We start from the raw sequence: 21,509 nt of genomic DNA on the forward strand, positions 1-21,509 counted from the left end.
ATACAGCTCCAGTTTTTGGCCCTGAGCCCTGAACGAGCTTATAGTTTGTTGCCAAGGCAGTGTCTGGTAAACAGGCAGCCATTTTAGGATCTCGGCTCTGCAGCAGCACACCATGGCTGCCCTGTGAAAGCCATTATTGTAAGCTAGCTCCTGGGTGCCATTTTAGGATCCCAGCTCTGCAGCAGCACACCATGGCTGCCCTGTGAAAGCCATTATTGTAAGCTAGCTCCTGGGTGCAATTTTAGGATCCCAGCCCTGCAGCAGCACACCGTGGCTGCCATGTGAAAGCCATTATTGTAAGCTAGCTCCTGGGTGTCTTTTTAGGATCCCAGCCCTGCAGCAGCACACCATGGCTGCCCTGTGAAAGCCATTATTGTAAGCTAGCTCCTGGGTGCCATTTTAGGATCTCAGCCCTGCAGCAGCACACCATGGCTGCCCTGTGAAAGCCATTATTGTAAGCTAGCTCCTGGGTGTCATTTTAGGATCCCGGCTCTGCAGCAGCACACCATGGCTGCCCTGTGAAAGCCATTATTGTAAGCTAGCTCCTGGGTGCCATTTTAGGATCCCAGCTCTGCAGCAGCACACCATGGCTGCCCTGTGAAAGCCATTATTGTAAGCTAGCTCCTGGGTGCCATTTTAGGATCTCAGCCCTGCAGCAGCACACCATGGCTGCCCTGTGAAAGCCATTATTGTAAGCTAGCTCCTGGGTGCCATTTTAGGATCCCAGCTCTGCAGCAGCACACCATGGCTGCCCTGTGAAAGCCATTATTGTAAGCTAGCTCCTGGGTGTCATTTTAGGATCCCAGCCCTGCAGCAGCACACCATGGCTGCCCTGTGAAAGCCATTATTGTAAGCTAGCTCCTGGGTGCCATTTTAGGATCCCAGCCCTGCAGCAGCACACCATGGCTGCCCTGTGAAAGCCATTATTGTAAGCTAGCTCCTGGGTGCCATTTTAGGATCTCAGCCCTGCAGCAGCACACCATGGCTGCCCTGTGAAAGCCATTATTGTAAGCTAGCTCCTGGGTGCCATTTTAGGATCCCAGCCCTGCAGCAGCACACCATGGCTGCCCTGTGAAGCCATTATTGTAAGCTAGCTCCTGGGTGCCATTGTAGGATCCCAGCCCTGCAGCAGCACACCATGGCTGCCCTGTGAAAGCCATTATTGTAAGCTAACTCCTGGGTGCCATTTTAGGATCCCAGCCCTGCAGCAGCACACCATGGCTGCCCTGTGAAAGCCATTATTGTAAGCTAGCTCCTGGGCGCCCTTTTAGGATCCCAGCTCTGCAGCAGCACACCATGGCTGCCCTGTGAAAGCCATTATTGTAAGCTAGCTCCTGGGTGCCATTTTAGGATCCCAGCTCTGCAGCAGCACACCATGGCTGCCCTGTGAAAGCCATTATTGTAAGCTAACTCCTGGGTGCCATTTTAGGATCCCAGCCCTGCAGCAGCACACCATGGCTGCCCTGTGAAAGCCATTATTGTAAGCTAGCTCCTGGGTGCCATTGTAGGATCCCAGCTCTGCAGCAGCACACCATGGCTGCCCTGTGAAAGCCATTATTGTAAGCTAGCTCCTGGGTGCCATTGTAGGATCCCAGCCCTGCAGCAGCACACCATGGCTGCCCTGTGAAAGCCATTATTGTAAGCTAGCTCCTGGGTGCCATTTTAGGATCCCAGCTCTGCCACAGCACACCATGGCTGCCCTGTGAAAGCCATTATTGTAAGCTATCTCCTGGGTGCCATTTTAGGATCCCAGCCCTGCAGCAGCACACCATGGCTGCCCTGTGAAAGCCATTATTGTAAGCTAGCTCCTGGGTGCCATTTTAGGATCTCAGCCCTGCAGCAGCACACCATGGCTGCCCTGTGAAAGCCATTATTGTAAGCTAGCTCCTGGGTGCCATTGTAGGATCCCAGCTCTGCAGCAGCACACCATGGCTGCCCTGTGAAAGCCATTATTGTAAGCTAGCTCCTGGGTGCCATTTTAGGATCCCAGCCCTGCAGCAGCACACCATGGCTGCCCTGTGAAAGCCATTATTGTAAGCTAGCTCCTGGGTGCCATTTTAGGATCCCAGCTCTGCAGCAGCACACCATGGCTGCCCTGTGAAAGCCATTATTGTAAGCTAGCTCCTGGGTGCCATTTTAGGATCCCGGCTCTGCAGCAGCACACCATGGCTGCCCTGTGAAAGCCATTATTGTAAGCTAGCTCCTGGGTGCCATTGTAGGATCCCAGCCCTGCAGCAGCACACCATGGCTGCCCTGTGAAAGCCATTATTGTAAGCTAGCTCCTGGGTGCCATTTTAGGATCCCAGCTCTGCAGCAGCACACCATGGCTGCCCTGTGAAAGCCATTATTGTAAGCTAGCTCCTGGGTGCCATTTTAGGATCCCAGCTCTGCAGCAGCACACCATGGCTGCCCTGTGAAAGCCATTATTGTAAGCTAGCTCCTGGGTGTCATTTTAGGATCCCGGCTCTGCAGCAGCACACCATGGCTGCCCTGTGAAAGCCATTATTGTAAGCTAGCTCCTGGGTGCCATTTTAGGATCCCAGCTCTGCAGCAGCACACCATGGCTGCCCTGTGAAAGCCATTATTGTAAGCTAGCTCCTGGGCGCCATTTTAGGATCCCAGCCCTGCAGCAGCACACCATGGCTGCCCTGTGAAAGCCATTATTGTAAGCTAGCTCCTGGGTGTCTTTTTAGGATCCCAGCCCTGCAGCAGCACACCATGGCTGCCCTGTGAAAGCCATTATTGTAAGCTAGCTCCTGGGTGCCATTGTAGGATCCCAGCCCTGCAGCAGCACACCATGGCTGCCCTGTGAAAGCCATTATTGCAAGCTAGCTCCTGGGTGCCATTTTAGGATCCCAGCTCTGCAGCAGCACACCATGGCTGCCCTGTGAAAGCCATTATTGTAAGCTAGCTCCTGGGTGCCATTGTAGGATCCCAGCCCTGCAGCAGCACACCATGGCTGCCCTGTGAAAGCCATTATTGTAAGCTTGCTCCTGGGTGCCATTTTAGGATCCCAGCCCTGCAGCAGCACACCATGGCTGCCCTGTGAAAGCCATTATTGTAAGCTAGCTCCTGGGTGCCATTGTAGGATCCCAGCCCTGCAGCAGCACACCATGGCTGCCCTGTGAAAGCCATTATTGTAAGCTAGCTCCTGGGTGCCATTTTAGGATCCCAGCTCTGCAGCAGCACACCATGGCTGCCCTGTGAAAGCCATTATTGTAAGCTAGCTCCTGGGTGCCATTGTAGGATCCCAGCTCTGCAGCAGCACACCATGGCTGCCCTGTGAAAACCATTATTGTAAGCTAGCTCCTGGGTGCCATTTTAGGATCCCAGCCCTGCAGCAGCACACCATGGCTGCCCTGTGAAAGCCATTATTGTAAGCTAGCTCCTGGGTGCCATTTTAGGATCCCAGCTCTGCAGCAGCACACCATGGCTGCCCTGTGAAAGCCATTATTGTAAACTAGCTCCTGGGCGCCATTTTAGGATCCCAGCTCTGCAGCAGCACACCATGGCTGCCCTGTGAAAGCCATTATTGTAAGCTAGCTCCTGGGCGCCATTTTAGGATCCCAGCCCTGCAGCAGCACACCATGGCTGCCCTGTGAAAGCCATTATTGTAAGCTAGCTCCTGGGCGCCATTTTAGGATCCCAGCCCTGCAGCAGCACACCATGGCTGCCCTGTGAAAGCCATTATTGTATGCTAGCTCCTGGGTGCATTCCATCATGTGTGACAAGCCCCGGTCTGGAGCTCACACTGGAATTACCAGGAGCAAAAATTGGAATGAATCCGAATCCTTGGGAGGATCATTATCTGTATTTAACAAAAATCAAACGCGCTAATAATAAATGAAATGACTCCATACTAAAATGGACGTAAAGAGATGTGTGTGTGTGTGTATATAAATAGAACAAAGTAGAGTTTAATTTGCATTAAGCTTGCAGTATGTGCGTTGTCTTCCATTCGGTTCACTCGCCCATTCTATTAGACCAGGGGGTAGCTAAAATCTCTAATAATGCTCTCACAGCCATAATGTTGGCAAAGCATCATGGGAGAAGTAGTTCCCTAATGTAATGGGTTTGAGTTTATATTTATTCAATCAGCACTGCAGTGAATTCCAAATCTTGCAGACCTTTACTGATTGCTGACAATATAGACTGTGTTTCATTGAATTATTGATTCCTCATCGAATCCTTCTGTCCCTGGCTGAGGTTACATTACAGGCTACTTTTAACTCCGATATGTGAAAATATTTTCAGCCAAAACTTTCATTCTCTGTGCATGAAAGATCAAATACAAATCTTATCTTTACATGTGACAAAGAGAAGTAGTTTATTTTTTTTGCCGGGGTGGAGTGGTTGTACTATTTTCTGCTGCATATATTAACATAACCATGTTATCTGGTGCAAATAAGCTGTAACAAACAGAATAGGGAGCATTCCTCTTGAAATCAATGCTATAATTTGCTAATTTGTATTCGTAATACAAATGTGTATTCCTAACGCTGTAGTGCGCTAGAGGTCATATAGTTAGTTAACTTGCCCCACCTACAGGTAGAAAATAGGTCTTTTACTTACCTTTTCTCCCACGCAGCGCCGTCTCCGTGGAGAACCTCCGCCTCCTTGATGAGTTTATTGATGATCTCAGCCAATTTTGGGGGGGCGGGAGGGGGCTTCTGTAACAAACAGAATTTCTGCTCATTCTGTTTGTTCCAGGGCAATAATTTGATGTCGCTAGAGTCTTGCTTTGTCTTATTTCTGGAATTTGTTGTTTTGGCTGCACTTCTTCCCATGGTTTTATAGAGTTCTATGCACCTATGGTTTTATAGCGTTCTATGCACCTATGGTTTTATAGCGTTCTATGCACCTATGGTTTTATAGCGTTCTATGCACCTATGGTTTTATAGCGTTCTATGCACCTATGGTTTTATAGCGTTCTATGCACCCGTGGTTTTATAGCGTTCTATGCACCCATGGTTTTATAGCGTTCTATGCACCCATGGTTTTATAGCGTTCTATGCACCTATGGTTTTATAGCGTTCTATGCACCTATGGTTTTATAGCGTTCTATGCACCCATGGTTTTATAGCGTTCTATGCACCTATGGTTTTATAGCGTTCTATGCACCTATGGTTTTATAGCGTTCTATGCACCCATGGTTTTATAGCGTTCTATGCACCCATGGTTTTATAGCGTTCTATGCACCCGTGGTTTTATAGCGTTCTATGCACCTATGGTTTTATAGCGTTCTATGCGTTGCTGGTTAACATTAATTGCTATTATTTGTGAACCTTTTCTAATGATGGTGTGGCTGGTTCAATGTGGTCAAACCATGAACTTCCATCATAACTTAAACACAGGGAGAAGGGGATATATTGTTTTTAGTTCAAGTAAGATGTTCAGTTCCAGTTATTGAACTCAAATGATTGATTGAGACTGGATTTATTGCTAATGTTTAATGAATGCAGCTGCTGACAGCCCATAGCTGGTTTGCTGTATATACATTCCAGCCCTAGGTTGGTGCTGGGCAAATGTGGCACTTTAAAGCTGGCTGAGCTCTGTTTCTTTATTACTAAGGGACAAAAACGTCCTCTTGACCTGTTTTATTATATTTGTTTAAATGGCCGCAAAGAGGGAGTCTTCGTCTCAGCAACGCTTTGTATGTTCGTTTCCTGTCTGGGAGTGATGGGAGATTAACCAGTGGGACAAAATGTTATGCCTTTTACCCCGTTTCCTGTAGCATCTGGGACGTAATGGTGGTATTACTGTACTGGTTTGGGTGTCTACTTGCCTAGTTTACCCTTAAATGGAGGGTGAGTTTATACAAAGACATGGGACACCCTAAAAATAAAAAGGGTGAATGCATACGAAGACACAGTAGGGCTTCTCTGCAAGAACCCATAGAGCAGACTCAGTGCAGAATTTCATCAAAGCAGCCCTGAGCGTGCATTGAGCAAATCTTTATATTTAAATGTAAAGCTGCTTGGCATTTGTATCAGACTGTTGCTTTTTGTTGTCCACTATAATGGGGAATATTATCCTGATCCTTTTAATGCAGCGAAATTACATTTGGCTCGTCAGTAGTTCCTAATTAACCTGTCTGTTTTTTTTGTTTGTTTTTTTTTGCTTTTAGGAGGTCTATCGGATCCCGAAGAAAAGCCAGGCGGAGAAGGAGAATCGTATGTATTGAATGCTCCTTTTACAAATTTTCTTACTGATTCATTTGATTAATAGAAGAGCAGCGTGTTTGTGATGAAGGGGCTGTGGGGCAGAGGGAATGGGACACATGGAGGGGCTGAGGGGCTGTGGGGCAGAGGGAATGGGGCACATGGAGGGGCTGTGGGGCAGAGGGAATGGGACACATGGAGGGGCTGTGGGGCTGTGGGGCAGAGGGAATGGGGCACATGGAGGGGCTGTGGGGCAGAGGGAATGGGGCACATGGAGGGGCTGTGGGGCAGAGGGAATGGGGCACATGGAGGGGCTGTGGGGCAGAGGGAATGGGGCACATGGAGGGGCTGTGGGGCAGAGGGAATGGGACACGTGGAGGGGCTGTGGGGCAGAGGGAATGGGACACGTGGAGGGGCTGTGGGGCAGAGGGAATGGGACACGTGGAGGGGCTGAGGGGCTATGGGGCACATGGAGGGGCTGTGGGGCAGAGGGAATGGGACACATGGAGGGGCTGAGGGGCTGTGGGGCAGAGGGAATGGGGCACATGGAGGGGCTGTGGGGCAGAGGGAATGGGACACATGGAGGGGCTGAGGGGCTGTGGGGCAGAGGGAATGGGGCACATGGAGGGGCTGTGGGGCAGAGGGAATGGGGCACATGGAGGGGCTGTGGGGCAGAGGGAATGGGGCACATGGAGGGGCTGTGGGGCAGAGGGAATGGGACACGTGGAGGGGCTGTGGGGCAGAGGGAATGGGACACGTGGAGGGGCTGTGGGGCAGAGGGAATGGGACACGTGGAGGGGCTGTGGGGCAGAGGGAATGGGACACATGGAGGGGCTGTGGGGCAGAGGGAATGGGACACATGGAGGGGCTGTGGGGCAGAGGGAATGGGACACATGGAGGGGCTGTGGGGCAGAGGGAATGGGACACATGGAGGGGCTGTGGGGCAGAGGGAATGGGACACATGGAGGGGCTGTGGGGCAGAGGGAATGGGACACATGGAGGGGCTGTGGGGCAGAGGGAATGGGACACATGGAGGGGCTGTGGGGCAGAGGGAATGGGACACATGGAGGGGCTGTGGGGCAGAGGGAATGGGACACATGGAGGGGCTGTGGGGCAGAGGGAATGGGACACATGGAGGGGCTGTGGGGCAGAGGGAATGGGACACATGGAGGGGCTGTGGGGCAGAGGGAATGGGACACATGGAGGGGCTGTGGGGCAGAGGGAATGGGACACATGGAGGGGCTGTGGGGCAGAGGGAATGGGACACATGGAGGGGCTGTGGGGCAGAGGGAATGGGACACATGGAGGGGCTGTGGGGCAGAGGGAATGGGACACATGGAGGGGCTGTGGGGCAGAGGGAATGGGACACATGGAGGGGCTGTGGGGCAGAGGGAATGGGACACATGGAGGGGCTGTGGGGCAGAGGGAATGGGACACATGGAGGGGCTGTGGGGCAGAGGGAATGGGACACATGGAGGGGCTGTGGGGCAGAGGGAATGGGACACATGGAGGGGCTGTGGGGCAGAGGGAATGGGACACATGGAGGGGCTGTGGGGCAGAGGGAATGGGACACATGGAGGGGCTGTGGGGCAGAGGGAATGGGACACATGGAGGGGCTGTGGGGCAGAGGGAATGGGACACATGGAGGGGCTGTGGGGCAGAGGGAATGGGACACATGGAGGGGCTGTGGGGCAGAGGGAATGGGACACATGGAGGGGCTGTGGGGCAGAGGGAATGGGACACATGGAGGGGCTGTGGGGCAGAGGGAATGGGACACATGGAGGGGCTGTGGGGCAGAGGGAATGGGACACATGGAGGGGCTGTGGGGCAGAGGGAATGGGACACATGGAGGGGCTGTGGGGCAGAGGGAATGGGACACATGGAGGGGCTGTGGGGCAGAGGGAATGGGACACATGGAGGGGCTGTGGGGCAGAGGGAATGGGACACATGGAGGGGCTGTGGGGCAGAGGGAATGGGACACATGGAGGGGCTGTGGGGCAGAGGGAATGGGACACATGGAGGGGCTGTGGGGCAGAGGGAATGGGACACATGGAGGGGCTGTGGGGCAGAGGGAATGGGACACATGGAGGGGCTGTGGGGCAGAGGGAATGGGACACATGGAGGGGCTGTGGGGCAGAGGGAATGGGACACATGGAGGGGCTGTGGGGCAGAGGGAATGGGACACATGGAGGGGCTGTGGGGCAGAGGGAATGGGACACATGGAGGGGCTGTGGGGCAGAGGGAATGGGACACATGGAGGGGCTGTGGGGCAGAGGGAATGGGACACATGGAGGGGCTGTGGGGCAGAGGGAATGGGACACATGGAGGGGCTGTGGGGCAGAGGGAATGGGACACATGGAGGGGCTGTGGGGCAGAGGGAATGGGACACATGGAGGGGCTGTGGGGCAGAGGGAATGGGACACATGGAGGGGCTGTGGGGCAGAGGGAATGGGACACATGGAGGGGCTGTGGGGCAGAGGGAATGGGACACATGGAGGGGCTGTGGGGCAGAGGGAATGGGACACATGGAGGGGCTGTGGGGCAGAGGGAATGGGACACATGGAGGGGCTGTGGGGCAGAGGGAATGGGACACATGGAGGGGCTGTGGGGCAGAGGGAATGGGACACATGGAGGGGCTGTGGGGCAGAGGGAATGGGACACATGGAGGGGCTGTGGGGCAGAGGGAATGGGACACATGGAGGGGCTGTGGGGCAGAGGGAATGGGACACATGGAGGGGCTGTGGGGCAGAGGGAATGGGACACATGGAGGGGCTGTGGGGCAGAGGGAATGGGACACATGGAGGGGCTGTGGGGCAGAGGGAATGGGACACATGGAGGGGCTGTGGGGCAGAGGGAATGGGACACATGGAGGGGCTGTGGGGCAGAGGGAATGGGACACATGGAGGGGCTGTGGGGCAGAGGGAATGGGACACATGGAGGGGCTGTGGGAATGGGACACATGGAGGGGCAGAGGGAATGGGACACATGGAGGGGCAGAGGGAATGGGACACATGGAGGGGCAGAGGGAATGGGACACATGGAGGGGCAGAGGGAATGGGACACATGGAGGGGCAGAGGGAATGGGACACATGGAGGGGCAGAGGGAATGGGACACATGGAGTGGTAGGGGTCTGGTGGCAGGAATTAGACGGTTGAAGGGGGAGAGAGGAGACACATGGAGGGGCCCCAGGGCAATTTTCCATAACTGTATACTTGTATGCGGAAAACATGGGGAAGCTATCCTTGCCTAGTGGGGCAGTTGGCATATATATGCAGCCCTTTTTAAGAATTTAAGGAAGTTGGGAATTGCCATTTTAGTTGTAATCTTGTCTAGATGGCTGGAATTCCTCTATAAATCCTATAAAACGATATTTCTCCTCCTAGAGTGGATGTTCAGAGTTAAGGACACATAGATACAGGAAAAGCAGACTGGAACTTTAGAAGTTACCGTATAGAAACTGTTCAGTTTATCTTCTGCCACTTTGTCCCTGGTGGAAGCATAGAAAAAGTTAAACACAGGAGAACAAAGGCTTTCCGGGTTATTCACTAAATTGAGAATTTCAAAGTTAATATATCTGAATTGCAAACAGTCTCCAAGTGAGCTCTGCTTCCAGTTCGGCTAGTGTAGCCTTATATTTGCAATTCACTTTGATAACCAATTCTCACTGAAGTGAATAACCCTGGTTATATTTTGTCCTTGAGTAACAAAGCAGGTTTTGGAATTTCCTCCCACAAACACGAACCCGTCTGAGCCAGATTGTCTAAACAACCATAATAGCTGGTCAGCACTGTGTTTTATGGACCCACCTGTGTTCATGGAAGAGTCTGACTGATCTGTGCCGAACTACCTACCAGTGTTCATGTAAAGAAGACAAGGCTGTGGTATGATTGGCTGTCTCAGTGTTGAGATGTTGAGTCAAGTATGCGTGGCACTTCTAGAGATTTAATACGCTGGAAAAATACTACATCATATATATATTCTATTAACCCTTTTGTTCAGATCTGAATATAATCCACTAGCCTTTCATATGAAATTGAGATTTGTTAGGCCGTATAAGCAGAGGGTCCTTCTTGTGTCTTACACAGATGATCGCTGGAGGGACACTGCAAATTCTGGATATTCTGCAACTACTTCCAAAGGACAGGGTCGGGAGAGGGACTCTGAGAGGTCAAGCCAGAGGAAACGCCGGCAGTCTCCCTCACCTCCAGCATTTTATGAGCGACCACCAAAGAGAGGGGAGGACAGGTGAGAATATGATTAAATAATTGTCCCTAGTAAGATCAAACACCTAGAACCATTACCCCCCTTTTTTTTTTATTGTTGGTTTTAATTTGGAGCGTGCAAACTCCAGAAGACTTCCTTTGCCACCAGATCTGTGTAAATATATGATGGAGTGATCTGCAAACTCTCCAAATGCAGTACCTTAGCCTAAGAATATACCCCTGTTCACCTTGACACACAAGCTTTTGTTTCTTTGTGTCAACTTGAGATTCAGTTAATATTCCCCTGCAAAATGCAAACCCTAACAAGCTTCCTTTTTTTTTTTTCTTTTCTTTTTTTTTTTTTAATCTTCTGTTTATGGAGTACTCTGTATTAGACCAGAATAAATGGATGGAGGAACTAATTCCACTCTCCATACTTGGTGTCACTTCCATTTCATTGCTGTGAGCCAGGATATTTTGTAGTGTTGTACAATGTTTGTAACATGACTTCACCTCCTTTTAGCAGATATGAAACACCAGTTTCTTCCAAGAAGAAAAGCCGCGCTCAAGACCGAAATAAGTTGTCCACAGAGGAGCGCAGGAAGCTGTTTGAGCAGGAGGTGGCGCAGAGGGAGGCGCAAAAACAGCAGCAGCAAATGCAGACTCTGAACATCACCTCGCCAATCTCTTACGAGTCTTTACCTTATGGCACACAGCTCCCACCGCCCTTCATACACTACCCCACAGGGTACCCCATCCAGTCTTTTGTGGATCCCACAAATCCCAATGCAGGGAAGGTGCTGCTGCCTACTCCACCCATAGACTCTGTTCCGTCTCCAAATAGCTACGATCCCTCGCAGGGGATGGTGGTTAATCCGGCCATGCTCACTCCACAGCAAGTTTCAGTGGTGCAACATGTTCCACCTCCCATGGAGGTTCCCACGCAGCAGTATGTAGCCCAGGGTGAAAGCCTTGTACCCCAAGAACAGAACGTAGCTGTCCTTCCGGTGCCTGCTCCTAATTCCGTGCCAACGCAGAGTTATGGAGTATGGGATCCCAACCAGCAAGCGGTGGCAGTTCAACAGCAACCACAACAGTCGCAGCCTCCATACCCACCTCCTCCCTCTCAGCCTGCCATCTACTATCAAGGACAAGCATGCCAACCCATGTATGGGGTTCCTACCGCTTACGCCCAGACTCCACAGCCCATTGTACAGGTAACGGAGTCTGATTGTACCACAAGGTTTATTCCTTCCAAACCAGTTTGCTTGGTCGGAGTTTGAGGGTTTGCGTGGTCGGAGTTTGAGGGTTTGCGTGGTCGGAGTTTGAGGGTTTGCGTGGTCGGAGTTTGAGGGTTTGCGTGGTCGGAGTTTGAGGGTTTGCGTGGTCGGAGTTTGAGGGTTTGCGTGGTCGGAGTTTGAGGGTTTGCGTGGTCGGAGTTTGAGGGTTTGCGTGGTCGGAGTTTGAGGGTTTGCAGATTCAGACTCAATCCAGCTTTCATGTGCATTTATAAAAATACACCTTTCTTATTTTTGTAGTAATTTAAACACACCATTTACTAGTTCAAAAGAAAATGTGTGTGAGATACGAAAGAGGGGTAACAATAGATTTTCCTATGTATTTGTTTAATTTTTAGGAGTTTGGATTGGGGTGCATTCAATATAAAATCAAGAAGAATTACAGTATCCTGATGCTCTTTAATACCCAAAATTACAAGGCTCTTTCAGGAGCTGTTTGTCCAGAAGAATCAAATGATAATAAATCGAAACAGATAAAACAAACTGATCTATAAAATTAAAAACCAATAGGAGTCCTGAAAAGTTAAAATACAGCAATCGTAAACTTTTCTGTATCCCGGGGCGACGGTCCATCTTAAAGGGATACTGCAGTGCCAGGAATAAAAATATAAAATATTTCCAATCTTTGGCATCTCTCCTTGCATTAGTGACAACAGGCCATAGTGTTCTGCTTTGTATTATCTGGTATATTAACTAAGCAATGAATTGCTATGAATTAAATACTCCTGTTCAAATATTAGCCAGATGACCACATTGAAACCTTTCTACAACCAAAGTTTATTACAAAAAACATGGCTTTAACGTGGGAAAATTACTCACCACAAACCCGTCTTTAAAGGAACACTATGAGGTCAGGAACACAAACATGTATTCCTGACCCTATAGTGTTAAAAATACTACCTGCCCCCACTAAATATAGCAAAATTTTACCTTTACTCCATTCTACTGGTGCTGGCTCTGCCTCCTTGGCTGACATCAAAGGTGATGATCTCAGCCAATCACAATGCTGAAATAGTAAATTCTGATGATCTCCGTTAAGGAGACGGGCCGGGGTGAAGCAATTAATGCATCTCTATGAGGAAAGTTCAGTGTCTCCATGCAGAGAGTGGAGACACTGAATGTCAGTCACACTGTGCAGCACTGCCCCAGGAAGCGCCATCTAGCTGCCATCTGAGAAGTGGCAAGTGAAGTTATCACTAGACTGTAATGTAAACACTGCATTTTGTCTGAAAATATAGTGTTTACATCAGTCCCGGAGTATGATTTCTTTTTCCCCCCACTCTTGGTTAGAGTAAGTTGAAGTATATCTTTTGTATTTCTTTTTACAGGGTTACACGCAGGCAGGCTTGCAGTATATCCAGGGCCAGCAGATGTACGCAGCACACCCCCAGGGTTGCGTAGTCCAGCAAGCGCCCCCCGTACCTACAATGGTGGCCCCCGGGCCCCCTCAGGCCCTGCAGCAGGTGAGTGAATTCTTATGCATGTCATGGTGTGTGAATGGCTGTAACAGATCATTTATTTATAGATGTGTAGCATAATGGAGTGTATCTCTCAGTTTGACCCAAACCAGTGCTACTCATGCAAATGCAAATTTACCTTTCTGGCTTTTCGGCACGATTCCTTTCTCCATTTTATCTCAGTTCTTCATTTGGTTTGAAACAAAGATTTCCCTGTGTTCTGTAGGGGGGTGGTATGATCCTGGGTCAAGGACATGGTGTGGGGGTTTCTCTAAACCTCTGCAATAAATATGAATATGTGTATTATAATGGATCTTTACAAATGGTCCCTGTACGTGATGTTCTATCAGAATACAGTGGAACCCGAACTTAATCCGTTCCAGAAGGCTGTTCGAGTTCCGATTTGTTCGAGAACCGAATCAACATTTCCCATGAGAATTAATGTAAAATTGATTAATCAGTCCCAGATCCCCCAAATTACAGCATTTTACATTTATATGTATGCATTAAAAATAATTCTCAAATTATATTACATGCCATCTTCCTCTCTGTTCTCCTCTGTCCTGCCACCCTGAAGCTCTCCTTTCTGCTCCCCTTTGCTGGTAGGAGTGGGAACCCTTAGAGTCACAGTAAGTACAGCTCCCCTCGGTTGAGGTTTTAGAGTCCCCCACAGACAGGGTCTCTGAGCCTGAAGAGCACGGTGAGGATGATGAAGCGGAGGAGGTACCTGGGTCAATGTCCATGGAAAGTTTGTCTTCCATGCTGAGCTTACTGTGTCTGCTAGCCGCCGAGCACACTCAGGCAATCCCAGTGAGAGCGGAGTGTGCGCTCATGAGCTCCCAGAATATCACTGTTACTTTATTTAGTTACTGATGGTGCCATGCCTACTCCATTCTCTTGATATGACACCTGTAAGTGTGGTGTCTAGGTTTTTTTCTCATCGTAATGAGCGTTGAGTTGGTTACTGAAGTTTCATGGATTTAAACTTCACTTCACAGCCTTTCTGGGTTGGCTAATGCCATTCATAGTTGCTATTTTTGGTTTGTTTTTCATTCTCTTTTATTAATAAAACTCTTCACTCTTCAGCCTGAGATGGGTCTGCCTGCAAACAACCTGCTGGATCTCCCTCCTCCATCGCCTCCCAAACCCAAAACCATTGTTCTCCCTCCGAGCTGGAAGACTGCCCGGGATCCTGAGGGTAAAATCTACTATTACCATGTAATAACAAGGTGGGTCCCCTTGCCATTGTGCCATTTAACAGAACATGGTTACATAAAGGGATTGCTTCTTGGCTTTAACACATCCTTTCTCCTTCAGGCAAACCCAGTGGGATCCCCCGTCCTGGGACAGTCCTGGTGATGAGGGGGGAAGCTTGGACCATGAGGCAGAAATGGACCTGGGAACCCCTACATACGATGAGAACCCAATGAAGGTGAGTTCCTTGATATTTCTCTTGAAAACATGTTTAGCCCTTATCTAATGTGAGCTCTGAACCAGGTGCCATGGAGGAGATGCAGGGCATTCTTCATCATGGATTATTAAAATGATGGATGTTGCACCATTTGTAGTGCTAACCAAGCCCATTCCTGTCTTGTAGGTGCATGGGTCGTTCAATGTCAAATCAACAAGGTCCTCAACCTCATGTGGTTTTTTTGGGGGGTTTTTTTTTTGCATACTGAAAGGGTCACCTAAGGTATGAGCCTATACCAAATTACCTTATAAAGTTATGGAGATGCAAAACATGCGATTTTGACCATGCTTTCACCATCTTATTAGCTTTGATATTTGACACCTATAGCAGTGATTTGGGTGTCTTTGGAAAGGTCTTGAAGACCACTTTCGGGGGCGATATTACTTGCCTTAATTAGGGGAAACTATTTTAAGTCATTGTAATTAATACAATCATATTAGAAGATTTGGACCTGTAATTGTACATAGGCTCCTAACTTAGGTGGCCTTTCAGTTTGCCAAATTTAAAGAAATAAACCGAAGTGAGGTTGAAAAGTGCATCTTGCTTGCATGTCAGAGCTTCAATGATATTCCTTATAACATTTTAAGGCCTGTCTAGTAGCATAGGACCTGACATTTTAAACCCCTGCAGACACCAGTGAGCCTTTATTCAGGCTCTGGCTTTTTTCCTGCACTTGATGATTGTTTGAGTTGCTCACCGGCAGCTGGAGCGATAAAACAATTACCGTCTCAGTTTCCTTGGGATCCTAGTTGTAGTCCTTATCGCTAAGACTAAGAAGGCAGATATGCATGGCCTAGCGATTTGGCTGACACCACATGTTGATAGAATTTTATTATCTCCAAAAAAAAAAGGAATGTGGGTCTATGAGTTCAACACACTGAATATTAGTACAATGTAGGAAGGAGTTTGTAAAAGAAATATTCTCAAAGCGTGGATTTGCCGTGACGTTTTCTGGTTTGTCCAGTCTTCATCATGCCAGTTTGTCTTTTCCTGGTCTTGAAAATGTTTTTGTTTGTTTTTTGTGATTTTTTTTTTTTTTTTTACTTTGAGGGGCTCACTCGTTTTGTTGGAGATCTTTTAGTCATGTCATTATTGGGGGGTTCTTGTCTCTCCATATTTTGGGGATGCCATGAGCACTGCTGATCTCGTGATCTGTAAATCCTTATATCCAAAGTTTATTTGGCGCACGTTCTGAGCTCGGAGCCGCCCTCTGAACATACATGTATCATTATTAAAACATTTTAAGTGGTTTGGTACAAAGTGGAACCAGATTGTTCCATTTACAAAAGAAAATATGGGATTTATCCGTCTGGGCAACGTTCCTTTTGGTTTTCCTTCTGTTGACCTGAGGGGCCCACTATGTTCACTACGCTTTCACTGCTGCTTGGTATACTTGCCAATGAGTAGCGAGCGTCAGATTTTAGCTGGGCATGGACATTTTCTGGTTAAGTTGACAGATTTATTCAGAGTTAACACACAGCATGCTTTGAAATCATTATGGAGTCCTGCAGCATCACCACAAAGTCTTGTGGGGGGTCCTTTGTAAAGAGGGGGCAGGTTCACCAAAATAAAGTAGAAAAATCTTAGATTATCTCTGATTTACTCTTTTGACAAACTACTAGCAACTATTACACAGCAACTCCCAGTATGCACAGAATGCCTTGGCACGCCGTGCGAAGTAGGAAAATGGGTTGTACCGCATCTCCCAATTAAAAGGACCACAATACATGTAAATGAAATAATTCACTGACCATGTTAAATTGGATTGTCCAGTTTGATTTTGGTTTTTGACTCTCCCCCATCTCCACTATTTTGAGCACGTATATTATTTTTTGTACCTTGTTTTATTGCATTATTAAACCATCAGTGAATAAGAAATTGCTTTGTTGATGTACTTGGAGTGCGGCTCACAATTCATGCCATGGGAAGGTTAGAGCGGTAATGCTACATGTCTTTCTATTCCAGTACATCACTGGCAACCAATAGGCACCCTCTTCGGCTGACTACAACCTTCATGATTCTCGGCCAGAAAATCGTGGCCGTTTTATAGCAGCTGCCTAGTGCGACTTGTCCACCGCGACCATAGGTTGAAAGTTCTTCCAATGTGAATCGTATGGGCTTTATAGCGGCAAGGAAAGGGCCATTCATCCACAGAGTATAGAAAGTACAGATATTACAATTTATATACTGCAAATTTATTAATCAGAGCTTTACAATCTTTTTTTTTTTTTTTTCAATTCTTTATTTTTGAGTGCAGAGATGATTACAAGCTTAATCTGTGACATGTTTAGAATACAATATCATTGCAAACAATTGGTACATATAGTCAAGAGGTGCTGCACTTTTTCTTTTTTTTTTTGTCGAATAGGAACATGGATTATACAAGAAGAATTGCAAGATAAAGCAGTAGTTATAGTCGTGTTGTGTAACATGCTAACTTACGTTTTACATACTGTTTGCTTGTGTGTAAGGAAACTAGCGTAATGCAGGTTAAGTTGAGCGCAGGCTGAGTTATATCATATTTAATGCGATGGGACACGATGGGATCTGCTGGCTTATGGCATAAAACTTATTTAACCCCTTAAGGACCAAACTTTTGGAATAAAAGGGAATCATGACGTGTCACACACGTCATGTGTCCTTAAGGGGTTAAGATATAGGCCAAAGTCTAATGCAGGATAGCTGTTGTTATTCATGCTAGGGCAGAGCTCTCTGATTGCTAGTGGACAGTGGCGTTACAGGGGCTTTAAGGCAAAATAAGCTATGTTAACAGTATTACCCCTCCAGGTTGGGGACGATTCACAGTGGGACCGGGGTTCGAGTGGGTCCCTGTGGGGCTAATGAGGCTGGGTTACAGCGTATACTATGCCTGGTATAGTGGTAAGAGGCAGTGCTTAACATAAAAACAATATGCAATTAGCAAAAACATTAGAGCCATAAGTATAGCTATAATTCTGTGGAGTTCGCCCGTCTCTGCTTAGATAGCTGCTGAAGGGATTAGGTGGAGAGAGTCAGTAGGGCAATGCAGCACTGTTCCGCTGCTCGGGAGCCCCCTCCGGTGCTTGGTAGTGGGAGCCTCTGTATGTGGATTAATCAGTGCTCACCCGAGTTTCTCGCTGGTGTTGCTGGGGCTGCAGCTGCTTTCCAATCAGTTCATCCCTCTTGGTCCTCTGGGGGTCTGAGTCAGCCATCGTGGTGAGCTTGGTTCCATTAGCGTGTGGTCGTCGGTTTGTGTATCAGATTGTGGCAGGCTGGGTAGGAGGTGGGTAAGAGGTCTGTCTCCGCACAGTTTTAACCCCATTTGTCCGCAAGTGCAGTCCATTTTGGCGGGAAAAGACGGTGCGCTGGGTAGTTTCCCCTGTACCGCTGTCGTCGTCGCTGGTTTAGCCGGCTGTGGGGGTAAGTGTCAGCCAACACGCTTCCTGCTATAGCAGGAGTTAGATGCCGCAGTTTCAGCCGTGGCACGGAGAGGGTGCAGGTCCTTCCTCCGTCTCCCGCGCACATGGCGCCCGCCATCTTGGATGGAACGGTCGGACCCCCTGCCTCCGCGGCGTCTCTGTCGGGACCTCAGGGTGAGGACCGGGATCACCCCCCCGGTCCATAGGGGGGGAAACGGGGCTCGGCCCGCTGGTATCACTCGCTTGTCGGGTTCCTTTGGACAGGATAGTGTCGCGGCGGCCGTCCGCTTCACTCACCGCCAGCATAGGTCCCGCCTGTTGCAGCGGGCCCCATCCTCTGAGGGACTAAAACTGCAATAGCAAGCCTCTCCTCAGCCCAGGTAGCCCGGTTCCATCGGGGGTCGCAGTTTTTGACGGTAAATTTCCCCTGAAATCGCGATTTTCAGGCTATTTGTGCCTCTGTTAGCAGGAGCCGAGCAGTCCTGCGACCGCTCAGCTTGGCGGCCCGGCCCCGCCCCCCAGAGCTTTACAATCTTAACTATGTTTTAACATTATAAATATTGTGTGACTTAATTTTTACATCACCAGCATCTTTAAAACCTAGTTCCTAGCACACGCTGGATCTATTGCTAATGAACTGCTCCTTTTTAGGGTGTGTTTGTATTTGTCTGGGTTTTCGTCCACGGTTTGCAACTTGTTTTACAAGTGACGTGGGCTGAACTGAATGTTGCATGGACTGCCATCCTATTCATCGAGGAATCCCCCCGCCCTCCGAATGCCGCCTGTCTATGGCATGACATATGTCACACGAGATCTGGGGCTTGCAGCTGAAACGATTTTAAGCATTTGCTTTTGGAATGGCTGCCATCTACAATGCTGGCCAAATATATTTACAGTACTCACTTAGGTTTCCAAAAACCATCATCCACTGCACCTCGTATATCACTTGAATTACCGGAAAAGCCACAGAGCTAGCGTGTAATCATTGAAGGAGATATGTTACCGCAGAGACGGTACTTTCTGTTGGAGGGTGCCAGGTGCTGAATCAGCTCTCGCTTTGTGGGGAGTGAGGTCTGCAGAGCCAGCCAACTGACGTCTTCTTTGGTTTCTAACTTTTCTCCTGGCCACTTGGACGGACCAACTAAGAACGAGAGACAGGAACTGGTCATCCCCTTGGTGATGCCAGAAAAGCCGGTTTACCTCCTTCTAGAACCCTGAGAGTGGTGGCAATGTCCGTAAACCCTGCTACCCGGGAGCAGAGGAAATTACATACATCCTGCAATGCTTTGATTAGTACAAGTGCTTGGTGCAATCGTGCTTACTGCATGCCTCCACCTATAAGACATTCTTTTTTTGTAAATATAATTTTTATTATTTTATCAATGGTAATTTTCAAATTCTCAAGAATTACAGAAAATACAGTGCGGTGCTCGCAGGCGAGGAGATATTGCAATAGTCATAGAAAATCAAGACAGGCCCCAAGCATCCGAGGACTCGCAGGTCCCTTATTGAATCACATTTCCAGTATAGCAATGGTAGTTTATTGCTGGGGTTTCGGTATTCTCTCTCCGCACTTTCCTTTTTGTGAGTTTGATGTTTGTTATTGTCTACTTAGGTATAGCCGGCATTTCAGGTGTGTGACGGCGCGGGACTTGTAGGTCCCCAGAGGGCTGTGCAAGGGTTAGTGATGGTCTTATAAGGTGGGTATACATTTGGGCACGCACGCCCCTGTCAGTTATGGACTTGCATGACCCTTATCTCGCCCTATGACACTGCGTGTCCCAGATCCCAGGATTCCCACATTGTGATTCTCCTAAACTACTGCAGTCCTCCGAGCGGATCTCTCTTGCTGGTCCCTGTTACCCAGTTATTGCAGTGGACTGAGTGTAGGGGTATAGTAGAAGGTGGAAAACCAGGTACAGGGGTGGATACTGGGGCGTCGGGGAGTCATCAGTGTCCTGCATCTTTGTTATTAAATTTGTCCATGTCATTCAGTACTGTAGCTTGTCAGCAAAGTCTGGTTTTGTCATCAGCAGCCATTGTGTCCATGTGTTTAAATATGATTGGTGTGTGCCCACTGTGCTGGTGTGAAGGCCCTCCATTTGGGAGAACCATGACCTTAGTGGGGGAATTACCAGTGCTTTGGGATTACTAATTTGGCTATATTCAGGATGCGAATCTTGATAGATTTCGTATAGAGGGTTCTGGTGGGTCTTGGTGTAATGTAGAAGCATTTCTGCGGGCTTGAAGGGGGGTTGACTTTCTGTGAATAACTCTAGCATTTTATATATTCCCTTCCAGAATGTGAGGATCTTCTTGCATTCCCACCCTATGTGGAGGAGTGTGCCTCTCTCCTCCTCACATCTCCAGCATAATGGGGAGTGATCCGGGGTGATCTTGTGTAGTGTTGAGGGAGTACGGTACCAGAGGGTCAACAGTTTGTATGCTCCATGTGAGACAACTACCTTTGAGTGACCGTGAAGACCTCACACGTAGTAACTGATAATAAAGAATAGAACACTTTAGGGGAGACGAATTGAGACCTAAGCAACATTCGAGCTCCGTCATAAGTAAATTAGACAATAATATCGCTCAAACAGAAATAATCAGGGGCAGACTGCTGACCCCTACGAGATAGAATAACTGATAAAGAACGTAGACCCCCTGTCAACAGACATGGGAGGGGACTTTGCCCCGAGCAATAAACATCAGTTTGTATAGCACATGGAAAATCTCACACTAGATTGAAAGCGTGAGACCAAGCAATAAACATTTTCACACCCCTTCACCGCTACTTTAGAAATGAAACCCACCTAATTACACATCGACCTAAAACTAAACACTTTAATACATCAGGACGAGGGAACTTCTGACCCATGGTCTCGTATAAATATGCTTTCAGAAATACTGCACCTCCCCACCTCCCATAGACGAATACTCGTAGAGTGAGGAATATAGCGCTCAAGGGAAGGATTCATTGTCATAAAGGGGTAAAATTGTATGAACTCTAATATAGGGGGAAACCATCCATCTACCCATACTCATGGTATCGGAACCGGACCTGCGAGTCCCATCCCTAAATAGGCCTGCAAGCCGATATGCCTACAAATCATATGATTCTCAATTGAACTGCTTGTTGCTTATTTTATTAACCTGCGATTGTTGTGTAAATGTAAGGATCTGCAAATCCTACTATGTTACGAGAAATCGCAAATAAATAAAAATCATATTTACAAAAAATAAAATAAATTATAATTCACAGTTTGTATGCGGTCTCCTGTGTTTTGCTAAAGCAATGGTGTGTGAGGTAGCCTATTTTTTCCCACTCTGCCTTGTCAAATGAGCAGTCAAGGACTGTCTCCCATGTCCCCATGAAGCTTGGCTGTTCAGTAGGGGAATGTGTCAGTAGTAAAGCGTATATGAAGGAGACCCCATGTGCCAATGGGTCAGGGTCCAGACACGTACTTTTGAATATGGTGGGGGCCCTGGATGGTACTGTCCCTTGTGGGAGTGTTGAAATT

At 48.4% G+C, this 21,509-nt stretch overlaps 1 protein-coding gene across 3 annotated transcripts in view; it reads left to right on the forward strand.

Moving 5' to 3' along the window:
• Positions 1 to 21,509, forward strand: part of SETD2 (SET domain containing 2, histone lysine methyltransferase) — a 68,136-nt gene that overhangs the window by 33,949 nt on the left and 12,678 nt on the right. For 2 of the 3 annotated variants that reach the window (XM_063452832.1, XM_063452834.1), the window contains exons 14-19: positions 6,128 to 6,173; positions 10,248 to 10,407; positions 10,888 to 11,581; positions 12,991 to 13,125; positions 14,206 to 14,348; positions 14,437 to 14,551. In XM_063452832.1, the coding sequence (XP_063308902.1) occupies positions 6,128 to 6,173; positions 10,248 to 10,407; positions 10,888 to 11,581; positions 12,991 to 13,125; positions 14,206 to 14,348; positions 14,437 to 14,551 (1,293 nt within the window). The remainder of the gene's footprint in view (positions 1 to 6,127; positions 6,174 to 10,247; positions 10,408 to 10,887; positions 11,582 to 12,990; positions 13,126 to 14,205; positions 14,349 to 14,436; positions 14,552 to 21,509) is intronic. The other variant, XM_063452833.1, reaches the window with a different exon arrangement.

This window comes from Pelobates fuscus, chromosome 4 (genome assembly GCF_036172605.1).
Source record: "Pelobates fuscus isolate aPelFus1 chromosome 4, aPelFus1.pri, whole genome shotgun sequence".
NCBI lineage: Eukaryota > Metazoa > Chordata > Amphibia > Anura > Pelobatidae > Pelobates > Pelobates fuscus.